Source organism: Cricetulus griseus, assembly GCF_003668045.3.
Source record: "Cricetulus griseus strain 17A/GY chromosome 1 unlocalized genomic scaffold, alternate assembly CriGri-PICRH-1.0 chr1_0, whole genome shotgun sequence".
NCBI lineage: Eukaryota > Metazoa > Chordata > Mammalia > Rodentia > Cricetidae > Cricetulus > Cricetulus griseus.
In genome coordinates this window covers 170,094,491-170,116,475 of record NW_023276806.1, presented here as the reverse complement: position 1 = coordinate 170,116,475, position 21,985 = coordinate 170,094,491, and the positions used below count along the sequence as shown (strand labels likewise).

At 38.1% G+C, this 21,985-nt stretch overlaps 1 protein-coding gene across 1 annotated transcript in view; it reads left to right on the top strand.

The window, feature by feature from the left end:
• Positions 1–21,985, top strand: part of Tmtc2 (transmembrane O-mannosyltransferase targeting cadherins 2) — a 178,796-nt gene that overhangs the window by 46,292 nt on the left and 110,519 nt on the right. The window contains exon 6 of the mRNA XM_035451286.1: positions 10,017–10,138. Within this exon, the coding sequence (XP_035307177.1) occupies positions 10,017–10,138 (122 nt within the window). The remainder of the gene's footprint in view (positions 1–10,016; positions 10,139–21,985) is intronic.

Here is a 21,985-nt window from a genome sequence, read left to right as displayed (position 1 = left end):
CTGTGTTTCAATACAATAAATTTATAAAATTTATGAACACAAAACTACAGATGTTCATTTCTCATCTTACTACAGGAGTTTAAGTTTTACTTTTTATTTTCTGCTTGACATAACATCCACGTTATGTACTGTGGTTTCAACCAACTTGCTTGGCATTACTCTGTACACTACAAAGGGCAGCATCCAGTTCAGCTGCATTAAATAGGTAATATATTTTGTTTAAAGTTTCAATTAAACACAGGACAGCAAGATATATAGTCCCCCTGGGGAGTCCATACACTTGAATGTCAATAGAGTGTCCGCTTAAGGATCTTGCTTAGGTCTCAATATCACTTGCTTTCCTGGAAATATGATATGAGACAGATGATTATATTTCATTGCTATTAAAACCACAGAAGCCCACCTGTTTCATTAATTCATACTTTTGCCAGTTTGTGGTAAGGAAAAAGAATGAAGCTCTTTTTTTATTTTCAAATCAAATTATAAGGAAATGAATACACTCAAATTAATACCTAATTATATTCTTTGTATTCTATGATTTCCAAAAAAATGAAAAAAAAACCACAATGTGTTATGTTTGCAAAAATCAGTTTTCTGACACATAAATAGAGGTAAATGAGAAGAAAGTATGGTTTTAAATCTTTTGCAGGATAATAGCCATAGGGTGAATTGTTTTACCCAGTGGTAAATACAGGTTTTACTGCATTTCACAAACTGAAGCATTATTTTACCTGCAAAATTCATTACATTTTCAAAATCTGGCATTCTAAGAGATGCAGTGTGTGATGACACTTTTCTAGATAGACCCAGTGTGTGGAAGAGAGGGGTGTGTGTGTGTGTGTGTGTGTGTGTGTGTGTGTGTGTGTGTGTGTAAAGATACCATCTTGCAAACTTGGGTCAAAGAAATGAGAAGTTCCTGTTGCGTGCATTTAGAATAGGCAGCTGCAAAGACAGAAATATGGGGTATTTCATCAATAAGAGTGTGTCAGAGGTAGAGCAAGCGTTTTAATCAGTTGTTTGTGATAGAAAGCTTTAGAAAGAAAAGCCCATAGACTAAGGGAAGTTAGGAAGGGAAGTTAACTTTATGCTGAAGCTTGGTGAAGCTAGGAAAGCCATATAGAAATGGATCAGACAGATGGATCAGAATCAATGGTCAGTCACCGAAGGGAAACCATTTGACATATGTGTTATGTCCTTCTTATGTTTTTCTTTTTTGGTTGTTGTTGTTGGATTTTGTTTTTTGTTTTTGTTTTTTGTTTTTGTACAATTCCTTCCATCTACTTGATATGGAACAGTGTCCTCTGGGGTAAGGGTCTTCAAGGATAACCGGAGAACTGAGAGATTGGCTTTTCTAAGCATATCTCTTCTTTGCTTCTGGGGAGAAGCTGTCTTCATTTTATTACCCATGTTAGGGAAGAAAAATTCTGGGTTTTCTGTGGCTTAGGGAATCAGAGGCAAAGGGTGAGCTCTATGGAGAAAGTCAGGAAGACCATGCTTCTGAGGTCTGCTCAGTCTCTCCTATGAAAACTTCAATACACATGAGCCTCAGGGGCAGTCATAGAAGTAAAGTTTAAAGTAAAATACATTACCAATTCTCTGTATGCTGTGTGTGCATTAATGTGTGGTTTTACTAATAGGTTGAAAAAACGTTGCTTCTTACAGAAAAATCTGATTTAACTTTCCTGTTGATCCTTTATTTTATTTTTCTTTAAGTTCTAATGTTGTCAATATGGATAGAGACCATTGCCCTATTTACAATGAATAATGACAGCAAATAGAATGTGCAGCAGGGTCTTGTTCCAGTCACTAAGTTGTTGCTGATATGTTAATTATGGAAAGTTTTGGAGGTTGTTGTTGAATCTCATTCTTAAGTAGTAAATAAAAATAGGATGAATATTAATCATAGTAATTAATACAAATACAATTCATATTATAAATAAAATACTACATATTATCAATAAATGTTACTTGTTTCAGGAATATACAGTAAACATGTCTTTAAAACTCCTTTTTAAATTTTTTAAACATTTTATGCTACTCTTCTGGCAATGGAGAATCCTTTCTCATTATCTTGAGGCTATTATAACCCTGTTTCTCAACTGACATTGCATGAATTATTTCTTCTCATGCTAGTGCACATTTATTCCTTTTTTTCCTGGTGTAAATCTTGTTTTGTTTTAAAACACTAGTTAGCATTCTATTTTGTGTTTTCTTTTTCCCTTCCTTCCTTCCTTCCTTCCTTCCTTCCTTCCTTCCTTCCTTCCTTCTCCTTCTCCCCCCTTTCTTCTCCTCCTCCACTACCACCTCCTTCTCCGCCTCCTCCTCCTCCTTCTTCTTTTTCATTTTTGAGTATTTTAGTAGTACATAATTTTGAAGGGGATTGTATTCTGACGGGAAGGATTTTCGCCTCCCTCAACCCATACAAGAACACACACACACACACACACACACACACACACACACACACACACACACACACACACACACACACACACACGCCCTTACTCCTTAATTTTTGAAGATTCTGAGCATTGGCTGGGATTGGCCCCAATCCAATAGAATCGATTGTTTTCGTGATTTATTTCCTTGAAAGTAGAAAGGAAATTGATTAACCAAAAGAACACCAGGAGCTCTAGCTGGAAGAAGAGAAATATTGACACAGGGTCTTGGCTTCTTTCCAAGTTCAATTTTGACGGCACATCACAGGTTTCCTGTATTTAACCTCACGCTACAAATTAGAACCTTTTAAAATTTTTTTCTAAAATTTAACCCATGTCTGGATGATTAGATAAATATAATGTAATACACACTCCATTGTATCCCCAACCTCCCCCACACTCTTTGTATATTTTCTTTGATGAAAAACTACTTTTCAGGATTTAAGGATTCTCTTAAATTCAATACCCTTAGTTCCATTTTTAACCTGTTTCAGTGACCTCTTAGTCTAAAACCTGGAAATGTTTGATTTTACTTCAAGCACTTTATTACAGTCTCAACTATTAACTGTATTGTCAGAAAGTAAGGAACCCCAATTGGAATCATGTGATTTTTTTCCCCTGCTAGTTGCAATAGCCATTGAGTATTTCCAGTCAGGGCTATAGTATCTGGGTCATTTAAACTATGTTGTTATATGAATAAGATTGGGGAAAGGTTCAGATGTAACCTATCACAAACACCAGCAATTAAGATTAACAGATAAGTTGTGGCATAAATACACTAAAAATAATAACCAGATTTCCTTCTGTCCTATTGTTACTTCTGACATTGAAGTAAAAGCTGAAAATTAGAGCTAGTGAGATGGTTCAGTGGTTAAGAGCACTGGCTACTCTTCCGGAGTATCTGGATTCAATTTCTAGTACCCACATGGCCCCTCAAAATGATCTGTCATTCCACTTTCAGGAAAGCCAATGCCTGCTGTGGTACAAAGAGATGCATCCAGGCAACAGGCAACAAACACACACACACACACATAAATAAAATAAAAACCTTGAAAATTAAAATACCACCTAATCTTGTCAAGTAATTCTCACTGGTTACATGTAATTCTATTTCATCACAGATTCTGAGAAAAAATAAAATGAATTTCTTGCTCTGACACACATAGAAAAAATATAACACTTGATTCCAAATTGATATATAACACAATTATTCATCAGATATTAGTTGGGTATGATTTGGAACCAGAGATCTGGACTTAGGTTGGAAGACACGATGAAGAAGTGAAAAATTTTATATCTGTTGTCATGAATATCATTGCCTTTATTGGGGACAAGAAAGATTATAATCCCTTGAGGAGAGAGGGGAGCAGATATGAATACTTATAAATCTTTAATGGACAAACTCAGTTTTGTTGACTCTCCTTTTAACAAAAGAGATTCATAAATTTTTGTGATTGTGTCCTACTATGTGTGCTATCTCATGTGTGTATATGTATGCCCTCGTGAGCGAACTCGCCACATTAACTCCTGAGACATAGTCTCTCATTGAACCCGGGATTCACAGATTGTCTATATTGCCTGCCTCAGTTCCCATTCTTCTAGATTGCATTGAGGTAACAGAATATGTGGGTGCTGGGAACCTAAACTCACCCTCTCATATGTTACTGATTGAACTGTCTTTCCAAGTCCATATCCGAAGATTTTAATGCAATAACAATAAATGTTTGTAAAAGAATTTGATCAAATACTTTGAGAAAATTCCTAAAGTTTGTTTGGGTACAATCACTGGGGAGTTAGTAGAAGATTTAAAGAACAGATATTGATGAGACATGCTACTTCATGTGGAAAAAAATAGAATAATTAGAAAGCAATTGGTATAAGACCAAGACAAGATGGCCTTGAATTAAATATTTATGAGTGAAGGAAATATTTATAAAAGTTCATCGCTGATCATTTAAATGTTTTAGATGAAAATAAAAGTGTCTCCTTTCACAGTTCTATGTGGGTTAAGTAGCTGATTTTAATAATGAAACTATATAATTCAGAAGAGAATAGACATTCATAAGAGATAGTGAATGAGGGGGTGGTATAAAAACAGCCCAAGATTTCCATGGTGTTTATTTATTTCAATACCACAATAAATGGACAGGTTATTTTCAACAAGATAATTTATTTAAAACAAGATAATGGCTCAAGAAAGTGGAGTAGGTATGTAAAAAGGTACAGAGTTATGATATTTTGACTGTGAAAGCTAAAATTCAGATGCAACTGGTGTCATTTTATTTCCAATAAAATACAAATGGACTGAAATGCTGAAAACTAGCAAAATATACCAGAGGTTGCAGGTCCAGTTCCCAAACCCACACCAGGTAGCTCATAGTCACCTATAATTTCTCTTCCAGGAGATCCAAAGCCCTCTTTTGGCCTCTGTGGGCAGTGCATACAGACCATCCCACCCACAACATATGCATAAATACAAAAAAAATAGAATCATTTTTTGTTCTGTTATGTACTGTGCATCTAAAATGAAACTTGGAAACATCATAAATTTACTTGCCACTAGATTTTATGCTCTGTGAAGTTAGCAACAAATGTTAACATACTATATATTGTTTATGTATAGGTTTATTATAGTCTATACTGGGTAACTTAAGTTTATATGTAAGATAAGGAAGATTTTTAAGGCCTTTAATAATTATATTGGTATTGAGCTATAGGAAATCACTTTTGTTAAGAGTGGCCACAAGAGTTGTACAGTGTCAGCAAGAACCTGGCCAGATTCTTAATCCAACTTTTTCCAGGAATCCTGCAGGAGCTGCCAAATAATTTGAAACATGACTCAGTGAGCTCTAGACCATGACATCGATGATAACCCAATTTGTTTACCTTAAGGAGTTGGCCTTTGCCTGGCTTGTTTAGAAATGAGGCTTTTTAGGAGGAGTGACATTATTTGTTCTACGTATGAAACTGCCTTATTTCCATGAAGCTAGCCTGAAGACATCCAAATCCCTTTTGTCTGCAGTGGAATCGGAAATAAGTCTGGGTGATGAACCGATCACTACATCATAACACAGGAAATCTTCTTATTCTCATGAAAATGCCTCTATTATGTCATTTTTTCTCTTTAGAATGAGAAGGAAAAAAGTCGTTGCTTCTTTTCTCCTGGGTACTATAAACATTTTTTTCTGTTATTGTAAGTTAAAATTTATAGTCCTAGAGAATATGACTTAACCCTCCTCCAACCTGCCTGTTTTCAACCATCCATCTCTCTTTCTTTATTGAATTCTCTGAACTTCTTTCTTGAGGCCCATAACCTTTCAGCAGTTCTTATCATTTCAATATTTCAATCAAGCTTACAAGATTATGTATGTTCCACTCTCTTGTTAGGGAAAATCCTCTATTGGTACTTTTTGAAGTTATTTCATTTCATTTGTAATTATTTTTATCCAATTTGTATAAAATGGTATAGGGGGAAGATAGAGGAAATTTTTTAAAAGATTTATCGTGTGTGTGTGTGTGTGTGTGTGTGTGTGTGTGTGTGTGAGAGAGAGAGAGAGAGAGAGAGAGAGAGAGAGAGAGAGAGAGAGAGAGAGAGAGAGAGAGAGAGCTCTCTCTCACACACACACACAGGCTCACAGGCTCACACAGCAGGAATGGAATTTTCTGGAGCTGGAGTTATAGGCAGTTGTGAGCCACTCAGCATGGGTGCTGAGCACTGAAGGTTGGTTCTCTGGAAGAGCAGGCAGTAAGAACTATTAACCTGAGTCTTCTCTCCAACCTAAAGCAGAGAAAACTCTTACCTTTTCCTCTGAGCTTGGCATTTTTTTTTTTTTTTAAGCCTTGAACATATTGATTAAGGCCCGAGTCACAGTCACCTTTGTAAAACAAGACTGGTGTTAAGTAGAAGGCTGGGGGTAGAAATATAAAAACATTAATAGGCAGTCAGTAAATAATAAACATTATGTGACTGCATGCTTGATGAAATAGAAAACAATAGCTCTTGAGCTTTTCAGTCATTAAACTAATATTTTTAAAGTATTTATTTTTATCATTTTCTGTGTATGGGTGTTATGTGTCCATGTATGTCTATGTACCTTGTTCTTGCTGTGGATCCCCTGGGACTGAATTTATAGACAGTTGTTAGCCACCATTTGGTTGGTTGAACTTGAACCCAAACCCTTTCCAAGAACAGCAAGTTCTTTTAAGTGCTGAGCTATCTCTCTAGTCACAAGCTATGATTATTAATTGCCCTGCACAAATCTCTCATCACCTATAAGGTTTTCCTCACCCTCCATAAAAATCGATGTTCATTTGAGAGGAGAACTATAAAACTCTAACCTTGCCCCTACCAGTGATATAACAAGTACTTTTTTGTTGCATAAGTCTTAATTGAGTTACTATTTGAACAATCTAATTTAATCCTTCATTTTCTTGAAGTTCAGGTTTGTGTATATATATATATATATATATATATATATATATATATATATATATATTACATCCTTTGTAGACTAGCTATGTAGGGCAGGTAGTTGTAGGTTTAAGTCTGAACTTCCCTTGTTGTAGATTTTTTACTTCTCTGCTTTTCAGTTTCTTTACGTTGTAAAACCCAGTAGTGGTATTATTTTATAGTGAGTGAGAGGGCGCCATAAAACTGCAGAATAGGTTTCACTTGCAGACTTGCCATGAGCAGTTGGTTATGATTCCTTGAGGAGACTAACTTTGAAAAGAATTGTACCGCTCAGATGTGTAGGCTAAGAGGACCGAGTCGAGTGAGAATAGGTTAGACATTTGCCAGCTTGCTACCCTAATTTACTGTGTACTGAGTATTGTCATCACTTGTTCCAATGGATGATTATATAAGATTTTATAAATGATAAGTCTTATAATGCATACAGGATACTTTCCCGTCTTCTTACACGTCCCATGATTATGTTGTACATTGGATGTATGGATCTCTGCCGTTTCCCTATATCTCAAGCCTGTATCTTGCAAATTGGTGTTACTTACAAATTCTTAAGAAAGTAGTTATATACTACTTGTTAATACTTACAAGATCAGTATTTTATCTCAGAACAATGTGTTCTTAATATTTCTGGGAGGAAAATAACATAGTATTTTCTGAATTTTTATTTTTACATGTGAATAAGTTAAATGTAATTTATACAATTTGAATCTCAAAGCACTCAGGACTTGGGATTCTAATACTTTTCTGTAAGAATCCCTCTCCCTAGAAGTTAAAGGTTTAATAGACAAAAGCAAGTGCCCTAATCGATGCAATGGTTGTTTAGCTTTCAAGCATTGACATGGAAAACATGATGACCTGAAGACCTGCGGTAGAATTTCAGGTTGATTGAAAGTGTGCTGTAAACCTATCTTCCTTCCAGCTTTGTAATTCATTTTTACAGATACATGTTCAGACTTACTTTATCATTAATTGCATCCTAGTTTTCAATACTTTAATCTCTTTGTATTATACTTGTTATATAAATCATATCTAATATAGATATGGTTTATTATTCAAAGAAAAGTTACCAACTTTTTCTTATTTGGAAGAAAACATACAAGGTAAGGAAAAGAAACAAAATAAAACTTCATCTGAAATTGTCAGTTTTTGTAAATATATTAAAATAAAATGAAGAACGGCATTGCCAGGCTTGATGGCACACAACTGTAATCCCAGCACTTGGGAGGACAGAGCTAGGAGAATGTCAGTTCCAGTCTAGACTAGGAGAGAGAGAGGGGGGAGCAAGAGGAGGAGAGAGGAGAGAAGGAGGGAGAGCGAGCTTTTCTCAAGCTTAAAAAAAAGGTAATTATTTCAGAAGCTTGAGAAACTGGATAGAAATCCTTTATAGCTGTCACTACTACTGAAAACAATGCTACATGCTCTGGTGTGGGGATCACTGCTTCTGGCACCTGACCTTAACCACAGGACTTAATCTAGTCACAATCAAATGACGGCATGTTAAAACTTCATGGTTCAAAACCTCAAGCGTTCCAAATTAGCACTTTCTCAATAGTTGTGTTTAAGAACTGCTGTTAAAACTGCAAACAGATAGTTTTGGGTAGATTTTTAGCTAAACAACCAAAAAACAGGTAATTTTGCGTATTGTTTGACAGTAATACTTTTTACTAACCAACCACGTAAAGGGCATTCAAAGTTCAAGAGCCAATTCAGTTTATGAGACCTATTTTTCATGATAGTAGTATGAAAAAAAAACCCAAGCAAACAGCACTATTTTTTTTTAAGTGGAGTTGTTTTTTTTTTTTTTTTGAGTGGAGTTTTCTTGAATTAAAGATGCATAACTAATGTGGCTAACAGGCTTAAGGGTGCTACTGATTGTGCTTCTAAATGGAAATGCTGTTATGATTATGGCCAGTCATAAAAGTCTGCTTTGTAATAAAGTAAGTTACTCGTCTCGCCTGGACATCTACATTTGCCATTACTATTAAAATTATATCATTTAACTTAATTATGTAAGTTATGTTAAAGTACAATATTTTTCTACCTATTGAGAGTATTCTTTTATACTCTAGCATAAAGGAGATAGGGATGATAATAAGGAAATCACTTAGTAGTTTTGGATTTATTTATCCTTTTTACCCCTTCCTACTCGGTTGTTAGTTAGCTATAAATTTTAGTAGCTAAAAAATTAATGGCTGAAAGGCCATGGTTTTGTTTTGTGTATACAAAGTGGTCTCACTTGTTAATCATCATATTTTAATTGACTTTTCCAAATGACTCTGATAAATTTTATTTACTTTAATTAACATTGAGAATGCTGAAGAAAAATAACACTAGCTACATATATTTGTTAAGAGAAATTCTTACTGTAGTTCACCATAATCTATAATTTGTAATCCTCCTGTCTCAGCCTCCTGAATACTAAGATTGCAGGATTGTTCCTGGCCTAGCAACAGTGTTAAATGACTCCATGAGAGCTCATACATACCCACAACAATTTAATTAAAAATATTTTAACTAAATGGTGCTTGGCAATTTCATTTTCAAAAACCAGTTATTCTGCATAACACCTTTTTTTTTTTCTTTTCTTGCATTTAACTTTAGTGTGCATATGGAGCGTGGAAGACAACTTGTGACAATCAGTTCTCTCCTTCCTCCATATGGAGTTCTGGAATCAAGCTCAGATTATCACTCTTCATAACATGCTTACCAGTTGGGTCAATTCAATATGCTTCTGCTCTTAATTTTCAAAACATGTCTCTACTGAACCTGAAGATTTACAATTCACCTAGGGCAATTGTCTAGTAAGCTTCAAGTCCAAGGCTCACACTGCCCCACTTTACTTTGTATTCATGGGTGCTGGGCATCTGAACTCAGGTTCTTTGATCACCTGGCAGACTCTGATCCATCTCTCTAGTGTACCCCATGATGTTTTAGTCCAACTTTGCATACTGTTTAAGTCATGTCAGATATGGCTCCTTCATGACTTATGATTCTCTACTGGTGCAATTCCAAGGCCTTTTGCTTTTTGGAACAGTGCCTATCATTATCCTAGTGTGCATTGACACATGAGAATTGCAGCACCCATGTGGCTTTGGTGATTCTCTCTCCAGGTGAAGCATACATGCGGCTAAGTAAACTTCCAGAAGCTGAACATTGGTACATGGAATCATTGAGATCCAAGACTGACCACATCCCTGCTCACCTCACCTATGGGAAACTCCTCGCCTTAACAGTAAGCACCTGTCTTTCATTCTTCAGAAATTGATTTTGTCTCCATGTGTACTGGGGATCGCCCGAGTAGTACTGATTCTGAACCAGTGAATCAGTTCATCAGTGATAATAATACTGTTACAGACCTCAACAGGCAATGGAGAAAAACAAACCTTTGGGTCTGTCCTATAAGAAACGAGGGGTGATGAGCCTTGATATATCAGCAAGACAAACATAAATGGAGAACCTCAATTATGTTGTTACTCATTCATGTTGTCTTAAGAGCAACATTTGTAAATGTTTTGCAAAAGCTATTAGCATCAAATTGGCTGGGATTAGGACTAAGGCCAATTTTATCAAATGATAGCCATATGAAATGTTATATACTTTATGGGGCTACAGAGGTGGCTCAGAGGTTGAGAGCATTGACTACTCTTGTAGAGGTCCTACACTCAATTCCCAACAACCACATGGCAACTCAAAACCTACTAAAATGAGATCTGATGTCCTCTTCTGTGTGCAGGCAAACATGCAGACAGAACAGTGTTTATATAATAAATAAATAAAATAAATCTTTAAAAACTTTATACATTTTTTGAATTCCTTCTACCTAGAAGCAATCTATAAGAGACTTATAGACTTGCATTACATCAGGGAATTAAGAAAAAACTCTACTAAGAACTTTTGTTCCAAGTATTCTTCCAAAAACCACAAAAAAACAAAAAACACACAAAGCTAGAAGGATTACCATAGGTACAAAAAGAATGGTGGAAAAAACTTGTGATGAGGTTTGGGTAAGTCAGATAATCTTTTGTTACCAAATAAGGTGGATTCTAAGCTAATGTTGGTAAGCATGAAGCAAGAAGGATTAATTTCAAGAAATAAAAATGTAGAGAAAGTTACTGCCTCCAGCAAGTATAGAGTTATTTCCAAAGCAATGCTTTCCTCATGCAATGCAAGCATTGTGATTGTACTGGGAATTCTACACATATTCATATAAGAAAGTAAAGCTTTTTTGTGGGCAAATGTATTTCTGAGCATACTCATTTTAAGGCCACTGCATGGGGACAAAATATCAGAGATAAATCTAAGGGCAAGCTTTGCTCAAGTTCATGGAGCTCAAAGGATGTACAGAAAATCTTGGATATGGACAACCTGTACCATAAAGCTGGTTTAAAGAAAAAAAAAAGATGGCTCAAAAGATTGGCATAGTGGTACACACCTTCAATTCCAGCACTTAGAGGCGGAGGTGGGTGGATCTATGTGAGTTCAAGATTATCCTGATCTACATTGAAAGTTCAAGGACAGCCAGGAACACATAATAGACCTTGTTTCAAGCAATCACACAAACACAACACCATTAAGAAGAATGACTCTGGTAAACTTTTTATTATAAATTTTTAGCTAATGGAAGGGAAATGACACTTTGAAGGCCTTTACCCTTAACATTGCCTGTACCACTGAGTAAAATGTTAATGAGGAATGACTGCACAGTAGCAATTAGGGGCTTGAGAGATGGAAATGGATAAGATATTTGAACTGATTTGGGAAAGAGATCAGGTGGAGCTATGATTAATTTGCCAAAGGCCACCGTCTAAAGAAGTTTGTTCAGGAAGTGTCCTTGTGGTATGATTGAACATCCTTTGGGTATATGCGCAAAAGTGGTATCGATGAGTCTTAAGATATATTGATACCCAATTTTCTAAGAAACCACCATACTGATTTCCACAGTGGCTGTACAAGTTTGCATGCCCACCAGCAGTGGAGCAGTGTTACCCTAATTCCACATCATCTCCAACACAAGCTGTCATCATTGTTTTTGATTTTAGCTTTTCTGACAGGTGTAAGATGGTATCTCAGAGTCATTTTGATTTGCATTTCCCTGGCGGCTAAGGATGTCGAGCAATTCCTTAAATGTCTTTGGCCATTTGAAATTCTTCTAATGAAAATTCTGTTTAACTCTGTACCCCATTTGTAATTGGATTATTTTGTAGTTTGATGTCTAGTTTCTTGAGTTCTTTATATATTTTGGAAGACCTAGCACAAACCCAAACAGGCTGAGCTCCAGGAAACCAGTCCAAGAAAGGGAGGAGGGAATACATGAATGAGCAAGGGAGGACAAGATCATGATGGAGAAATCTAAAAACAGCTGAACCAAGCTTGTGGAAACTCATGAACTCTAGACTAACAGCTGTGGAGCCTCCATGGGACCAGGCTAGACCCTCTGTATGTGGGAGACAGTTGTGAAGTTGGGCAACAGAGGGGCCCCTGGCAGTAAGACCAGAATCTATCCCTGGTACATGAGCTAGCCCATTCCCTATGAGGGGATGCCATGCTCACTTAATGCAGGGGGAGGGGCTTGGTTCTACTACAACTTAATGTGCCAGGCTTTGTGGACTCACCATGGGAGCTCTGGGAGCTCTTACCCATTAGGAGGAGTGAATCAGGGATGTGCTGGGTGGGGATCTGAAAGGAGTGGGTGGGAGAAGGGGTGGGAGGGAGAACTGTGGTTAGAATGTAAAATGAAATTTTTATTAAAAAGTAAAAGAAAAGAGTAACTATCAAGTTAAGAAAAAAGTTTGCTCTGTGTAGATAACAATGAAAAATCAGTTTGTTCCAAAGACTCCTGGAGAAGAGCATGAACCCTGGGCATCTGGCACGGTACAGGACTGAGTTAAAGTCTGTGTAGTGGGGTAATAATTTTAATCATATGACTGTGGGAGTTGGGCTTTTCCCTGTGTACACAAATGCTAGGAAGCAGCACCCTTCTCTAAGGCAAGAGCAGAGGCTTTGATGATAAAGCAAATGAGTAACAGGTCCATGGCACAGGTAGAGCTCATGCAACTGAAGGTTAGATGAAGGGAAAGCACTGCTTCCCTCTACATGTGTGGTGAGTGTCTCCCCCAGAGTTGCATAAGCTTGAAGCTTGAATCTTTTTTTTTAATTAGTTCAAATTAGGAACAAGCTTGTTTCACATGTCAATACCTTCTCCCTCTCCCTCTCCCTTCCCTCACCCTCACCCCTCCTACCCCATCCTCGACCTACCCCCCCACCCCATCCACCCTCCACTTCCAGGCAGGGTAGGGCCCTCAACAGGGGCTCCACAAAGTCCACTACATCATCCTTCACTGGGCCTTGGCCCTTCCCCATCTGTCCAGGGCAAGAGTGCATCCCTTCATGTGGGATGGGCTCTCAAAGTTCCTTTTTTTTTAAAATTTATTTATTAGTTATAGTTAGGGAACAAGCTTTTTTCAAGTCCCTTCTCCCTCTCCCTCCCCCACCCCCAGCCCACCCCCACCCCATCCACCCACCACTCCCCAGGCAGGGTAGGGCCCTCAACGGGGGCTCTGCAAAGTCCACCAAATCTTCCTGTGCTGGGCCTGGGCCCTTCCCCATGTGTCCAGGGCCAGAGTGTAACCCTTTACGTGGGATGGACTCTCAAAGTCCCTTCTTACACCAGAGAAAAATACTAATCCACCACCAGAGGCTCCCTGGAGTGCAGAGGCCTCCTTATTGACATCCATGTTCAGGGGACTGGATCAGTCTTGTACTGGCCTCCCCAACAGCATCTGGGGTCAATGTGTTCCCCCTTGTTCAGACCAACTGTTTCTGTGGGTTTCACCAGCCTGGTACTGACCCCTTCGATCTTCATTCCTCCCTCTCTGCAACTCAGTTCCAGAGTTCAGGTCAGTGTATATCTGTAGATGTCTGCCTCTGCTTCCATCAGCCACTGGATGAGGGCTCTAGGATGGCATAAAAAGTAGTCATCAATCTCATTTTAGGGGAAGGGCATTTAGGTTATCCTCTCCACCATTGCCTGGATTGTCAGTTCGTGTCATCCTTGTAGGACTCTGGAAATTTCCCTAGTGCCAGATCTCTCCTTGGACCTAAAATGGCTCCCTCTGATATGGTATCTCTCATCCTGCTCTCCTCTATTCTTCCCCCAACTCAATATTTCTGCTTCTCCCTTTCCTCCTCTCCTCTCCTCTTCTCCTGCTCTCATTCTGGCAGCTCCCTCTCCCCTTCCCTCCTGCTCTCAATTAGCTCAGGAGTTCCTGCCCCTTCCCATTCTCGGGGTCCATGCAATTTATCCCCTAGAATCCTTCATGTTTCCTTATATTTTTGGTGAAGAGGATTGTAGGCTGGTAATCCTTTGCTCTATGTTTAAAATTCATATATGAGTGAGTACATACCATGTTTGTCTTTTTGTGACTGGATTACCTCACTCAGGATGGTTTCTTCTAGTTCCATCCATTTGCATCTTAACCTTTCATGTGGTGAAAATCTTAAGTGGCCACCAGTCAGAGAGGGGCTGACATCACCTTCACAAAGGGTTAATGCTGATCTCAGGGTAAGTGAATTCTTGTCAAAGCAAGGCCCCTGATTCTCCCAGGCTATATATATTGTCATGTGATCCCTCCCTCTTGGTCATTGATAATATTCAGGCTTCTGTACTGGCCTGTCCTTGGGGTTCTGACAGGATACACCCTCAGCTGCAGCCTCTAAGAGCACCACCTGTGCACATTCACTACATTCCCTTTTAAAAGGGCCCCGCCCACCTCCCATCCTCCTCTCTTTCTCTCCCTCTTTCTACCTTTCTTTCTCTCTCTCTGCCTCTCTTTCCTCTCTCCTGCTACTCCTATCCTAGGAGGCTGGTCTTCTCCTTCCCTTTCCCCTTTTTATGATCCCTTTCCCTAATAAAAGCCCTCTCCACTTGAACTCTGTTGCATGGCATCTTTCTCTCGAGCACCATTTTTTTTTTAATTACAACAGTCGTGTTCCCACTGTGATGTCATCTGTCATGCTGAGATGTACCCAGAAGACCCTTCATACAGCAAAGCAGGAACTGGTGCACTGCCCATAAATACACCCGGCCTGGTGCTTGGTTGTGGATCTCTGCATCTGGTTCCATCAATTACTGGACGAAGGCTCTATGATAATAGTTGGGGTATTCAGCAATCTGATTATAGGGTAAGGTCAGTTCAGGCACCCTCTCCACGATTGCCAGGAGTCTTAGCTGGGATCATCCTTGTGGGTTCTTGGGAATTTTCCTGGCACCAGGTTTCTGCCTAACCCCACAGTGGCTCTCTCTATCAACATCTCTCTTTCATTGCTCTCCTGCTTCATTACTTCCCCCACCTTCCTGTTTCCTCATGTTCTCACCCCCCATCCCCTCCACTTCACCACCCACCTTGCCCCCAGTTCACCGAGGAGATCTCATCTAATTTCCCTTCCCAGGAGGGTCCATGTGTCTTAGGGTCCTCCTTGTGTACCTAGCTTCTCTGGAGCTGTGGATTATAGTCTCGTTATCCTTTGCTTTACATCTAATAACCACTTATGAGTGAGTACATACCATGTTTGTCTTTCTGAGACTGGGTTACCTCACTTAGGATGGTCTTTTCTACTTCCATCCATTTGCCTTCAAATTTCATGATGTCTTTGTTTCTCACAGGTGAGTGGTACTCCATTATGAAAATGTACCATATTTTCTTTATCCATTCTTTGGTTGAGGGGCATCTTGGTTGTTTCCAGGTTCTGGTTATTACTAATAATGCTGCTATGAACAGAGCTGAACAAGTGTCACTTTTGGAGTGTTAAGATGTTCAGTGTTTCTCAACTACTCTACACGGTATCAGCAACACTAGCTCTCATGCTTTCTTCTCACACGCCCTTTCCCTCATCATCCTTAGAAACATAATCTTATGGGGAAAATATTTCCCCTCGTCTACATTAGGAGGCACTCTGTAAATGGCCATAACAAGCAGGGTGAAAAGCTTTCATTAACTCACTCATAGCTATGAATGGTCAACATTGGGCCATCAGTCCTACGATGAGAAACAAGTTGGTATGATGGAAAGTCTGAAGAATGTCATGAAAGAATGATCTTCTTTGGTAGAGATGGTAACATACAGCATTCATAAGAATAGAAACGCTAAGGGAATAAACAAAATGCCAAGTATTTACAGGCAGAAACTATGACAGAACTGTTTTCATTTGAAGGAAGATACATCTCCCTATGCACAAATATAGAAGCAGGGAAACAAAATGTGTAAAAGAAGACATTTGGAACTTCTGAGATTTTCTTACAGCATACACACAGACATACTGAACTTAAGATTTTTCAAAGAACACTTTCAAAGATGACTAGAACTGCCTAAATATGATCAGACAGAAATGGCCATATTTTCATACATGGCCCTGGTGTGCCTAGATCCAATACTGGATATAGAGAGCATGTATCTTGTTCTGTTAGATTTTCAAGTCAGAGGACGTTAGGCTTTCTCTTTCAAAATAGATTTTTAAAGCTGCTTTAAAAGATTTTTCTTCACAGAGATGTGTTGAAAAGAAAGAAAAGGCTTGCATATTACAATCTAAATTTTAAAATTTCCCTCCAGTAAGACTTTTATAGTTTCCTACTTGATGATTAGATGAAAATGCAGACTTGTGTGGAATGGCTTAATCAGAGAGCCAAATCCCACAGCCATCTTTAATAGTTTCTTCTAAATTAAAAGTTTGGCAGATTCTGAGTCCAGTGTATTACATTTGACCAATTACGGGTTTCTTGGTCTTCTGATATACCACCGAATTGGCAAGGTGGAAATGCCACACATTTTGACTTTTGAGATTTTATGAGGTTTATTAAACAGAACTGTCTAATAGCCCCAGGAGAAGTAGAAATGGAGTGATGTGTTTCCCTTTGTGTCAAAAGTCATCAAAGGTCAACTGTGTAAAAATGGCTGGCAGCTGTATCACAGTTAGACTGTAAACTATGATTTCATATTAGAATTCTGTTTTTATGAGAAAATTAGGAAAATTTGATGATTGCTACTTTGATTATATTCAGGGGACTGAGTCACTTGGAACATTTTTTCACACACACTTTTCTTTAACAAGCCCCGCTCAAAGGGCTTTAAGTTTTCCTAGCATGCTTTTGCACCTCCTATAGATCATGTCCATTTTATTCCTCTGCAAAAAAGAAAAAAGGGAAGAAAAGAAAAGGCATCTTTTGCCTCTTGATACCTGTTGAATTCATATTTCCTTTGTAAAACATGCCCTGAATTTCTCAAGTAGTTGTAATTTTTTCTTTTAGTTCTGATCATCTTTAGCCCCTCTTTTTGTATCTTTGTAGCATCCCTTAGTAATTGAATGGCATTGAAATATATATATATATATATATAAAATCTGTCTATTGATAGTAGACATAAAACAGGAATTTTATCTTTTTATTTTGTGGCATTTCAACATTTAATGTCTTGGCTTGACACTTATGGAGGGATCTTTAATCCCTCCATTTGGTCCCCCTTGAGCATCACATTAGATCTCATTGGTGTGTACTAAAGAATTGGATGAGAGTAGCATGACTACAAAGTAGACACTCGAATAGTCTTCTGAAGCACTAGAAGGGAAGAGGTGGTATTAGAGGGAGACCCATCACCGGAGTCCTGTGCTGGATGCTATTTATTTTTGGAAATTTTTATCTCAAAAATTCTTTTTCATAAAATAAATTTTGAACACGTCCTTTCTGCTCCCTCAGGTCTCCCCGCTCCCCGCCTCCATCCCTCTGTACCCAACTTCATACTTGAGCTTTGTCTCTCTCTCTCCAAATAAAAACAAAACAGGAAAAACATCAACAACAAAAAACAAATCAAAACAGACAAGCAAACTTAAAAAGAAAATCAGTAAGACAAAAGTCCAAACAAAACAAAACAAAAGCACATGCAAATCAAAGCAAAGCATGAAGTCTGCTTAACATGGCCTAAGTAACTACTGCTGGGCACGAGGCTTGCTCTGGAGTGTAGCTGATATACCCGTTGACAGTCCATTGGAGAAAACGGATTTTTCCTTTCCCAGCAGGTGTCAGTTGGAAATAGCATCTACATTAGGGGAGGGGCTTGTGTTCCCTCCCCACCTTTTCGTGCTAGGATGATGTCTGGTTTGAATCTGTGCAGGTCTTGTGCGTGCTGCTACTGTCTCTGAGTTCCTGTGGCTGTCAGTCCTCTTGTGTCTTGGAAAGTACTGCTTCCTGGAGTCCACTGGCTTTGTCATTTCTCTCACAGAGATCCCTGAGCCTAGAGGGGAGGGGAAGGACACAGATATCCTATGCTGGACTGAATGCTTCAAAGTGTAGCGTTCTGTATATCACCCAGCTGTAGATCACTTTATTAATTACAGTTTGCTGCCACAAGAAGCTTCTCTGATGAGGGTTGAGCAGTAATCTGCTCATAGTTACAGCAGTGTATAATTAGGCGTCATTTTATTGTTACGTGCCTTTAGGACAGATTATTTCCTTACTATTCGTAGAGACTGTTATTCCATTTTATAGATGAGGAACCTGAGCATCCAAGAGTTAATTAACATGCCCTAAGTCATTTAATAATTAACTAATACAGTTAAATACAGCTATAAGGCTTTATATATTAGGTATTATTAATTTTTATTCATAATTTTAAGTGCATTCTTTTCCTACTGATAAGCTATCTTTAACTAAGTAGAGATTCTCAGAAGTTAAGTCCCTATATCTTTCTATTCATTACTTAAAATTATTTTTTGATATTTGTTTTAAGCATCAGTTCAGTTGTGCAGTTAAATGCATTTTTATTATCAGATGTGATTGATCATGAATAGAGGCATATTTGATTCAACCTTATATCTGTAATGCAAACTTCCCAGGGTACCCTAGGAGACAGTTCGGCCTTAAGGTCACTAGTAGGTTCTATGTTTAAATAGAGCAGTGCTCAGCTGACATCTTTTTAAAACTATGTGGGACTTTCATACCATTGTAATATCCAAATAAAATACAATACACAGCTGAGTTTATATTTCTCTGCTTAAGATTGATTTATTCCTTGTTTGAACTTTGTTGCCTTGGGCTAACTCCATGCATTTAAAATTGGTCATGCACTGAGAAGGACAACAAGAAATACCATTTCCTTATTGTGTTTCAGGTGACGTTTCTAGTTGTTTCCAAAGCTGTGTGGGTCCTGAAGCCTTCTCTTTGCTTCATTTTTTTTAAAAAAAACCTTTGTTCTGTTCCATTTACTTAAGCCAAATATTTTGCAGTTTTTGTAAGGCTGTAAAATTAATATTGATTTAAATCGTAATAAAATCTTCTTGGCTGTTAGCTTATTTTCCAGATTTAGGTTAGTGGGAAAGAAGGAAAGATATTGGAGACTCTGACAGTAATTCTTGACATACAAAACCTTTATTTTGGCTACCGCATGGACACACTAAGCCAGACTCCTGTGTCTAGCCAAAGTTAATTGGGCTCCATAAAACTCCAGTTGTGAAAGTACTTGATGTTACCCTGGAAAGCCCTGCACCCCCCCCTACCCCCAGCTGCTTGGTGTCTTTGTGTCTCCTGGAAGCATAATGCACTGTCCTTTGTGTGTTTTGTAATTATTAGTATTATGTGGAGTTGAGAATTCTCTTTCCATTTGGCTTTATTCAGGGCAAAGTGCTTTCCTTTTGTGTGCTGAGCAACATCTGGCTTGCTGGATTTGTTTTGTTGTGATTTCTATACAGCAATGTTTAGATTGGAGAGGTTCTCGCAAGAGGCAGTTCTCTGTAATTCTGATTCTGTGATTAATATGAATGTATTCAGTTCACATGTTAAATTTACTTCTGTTAAAAGGGAAAACAGTATATCATACGTAATCTGCTGCTGAAATATTAACTGACATATGGAAGGAAATTTAGTTCAGTATAATGTTCAGCTAAACTTTGATATAAAATTACCTTATCTAAACTTTATGATTTAGCATTCTACAAACAACTGTCACCATTCTATTGTTTTTAACTGAGAACCAAAATGTATAATGATACATATTTTATTAGTTTCCCTTTCCATAATTCAAAGTAAGCATCTTTAAACTAATGTCAGCAAGGTAAGTATTATGCTTACTATCTTTAGGTTACATGGGAATCAGAAATTTATTTCTCTGCTTTTGTAGAGAAGAGGTCAATGTAAGGGTGTTTCCTTTTGCTAGATAGCCTCAGGAGTCAGACAAATCAAAATACTGAAATTTTTTAGCATTCAAAGCTGTCTATATGTAGATGTAAAACAGCTAATTTTTTCCATGTGCTGTTTTCATGTTAACTTTTAATTTGTGGGCAAAGAAAACTATATTGTTCAAAAATGACCTGCATTGTATTATTTTGAAGGTTTTTTTTTTTTTTTGCTAGTCTTTTTTATTGGTCTATAGTTTCCATTTCATGCTATTAGAACAGCTTGTCAGCTCAAGTCCCCCGAAATCCTTCAGGCACTTGGATGTGTCCATCTAAATATTGGAGTGATAGCGGTTCTAAATATAATCTAGCATTCTCGCAGACCTTTCAAAAACAGCCTTTATAAAAACCTTCAGTGGGCAGATGTTTGCTGCCTCAGAGTTCCCACCGAACAGTAGTGATTTCAGGGCTTCCAAACAGACTTGGTGACTTTTGTTCAGAAGACACTAATAGCAAAAGCCAGTGTCCCATACTTGAGATTGTAGGAATGGCTTTTTGTTTCAGAAAGCATAATTATGTAGTTTCCTAAATTGTATCCAGACTCTTGTATTGCTATTATAGGCACAGGATTCCCCATCACTTTGCAGGCATCTCTTTCCCATTTTGTATTTCTTAAAGTTGTTAATGAAGCCCCGTTCATACACTGCAATACCTGCCTTGTCCTCACCACCTGCAGTTTGTTGCTTTTTCCCAGGGCTTTTATTGACTCTCCTGTCTCATCACCTGGCATGAACACATGTTGGTATAAGGTCAATTGAGCCATTAGTTCTTACTGTATATTTCTGTTCTAGTTGTATTCCGTGGCTGTAATAAAACATGCTGACCAAATATAACTCAGAGTAGGAAAAAGTTTATTTGTATTATACTTCCGGGCCACAGTCCATCATAGAGAGAAATCAGTCAAGAACTCATCAAGCATGAGCCTGAAGCAAAAACCATGGACAAATGCTACTCGTGTGTGTGTCTGTGTGTGTGTGTGTGTGTGTGTTGTGTGTGTATGCATAGATAGATTGATAGAGATAGAGGCAGAGTTAGAGAGAGAAGACAGACTCATGTGCAACTAATTTTCTTAAAAGCACAGGACCATCAGACCAGGGAGTGCTGCTCCCCATAGTAGACAGGGACACTCCCACACACACATCCATCAATTAACATTTGAGACAACCCATCAAAGACATGACCCCAGCTGAAATACACTTCTCCAATGATTGTAGTTTGGGTCAAATTGATAATTAATGCTAACTAAGATTATTTCCCATCTTGGTAATTTTTATGGTAATTGTATGAAATGTAAGAAAATCTGAATATTTTTCTTGTTAATATGATGTGTTGGCCTAAGCACACATTTAGTATTAAGAATGGTGACACACAAACATACACACTTAAAATAAATACCTTTTTTGTTTGTTTTTCAAGACAGGTTTCAAGACAGGTAGCTTTGGAGCCTATCCTGGCACTAGCTCTGTAGACCAGGCTGGCCTTGAACTCACAGAGATCTGCCTGCCTCTGCCTTCCGAGTGCTGGGATTAAAGGTGTGCGTCACCAACGCCCAGCAAAATAAGCACCTTTTATCTTAAGAGGTTGGAACAATTTTTTTTTCCAGACAGAGGTTGTGTTTTATTCTAGTAGCATCTAAATATGTATGGTTGTACAGATGATCTTCAAGTTATGGTGAGGCCTCTCGTTGATGACCCCATCCTAGATTGAAAATACAGTGAGTTGAGATAGGCTGACAACTTCAGTTACTTTGGAAGCTAAGGCAGGAGGATTATACACTTCAGCCTTGTGAAGCAATTTATTGAGGTGCACTGTCTCAAAAAGCTTGAAATGGAAGTTATAGATATAGCACAGTGGCAGATAGAGT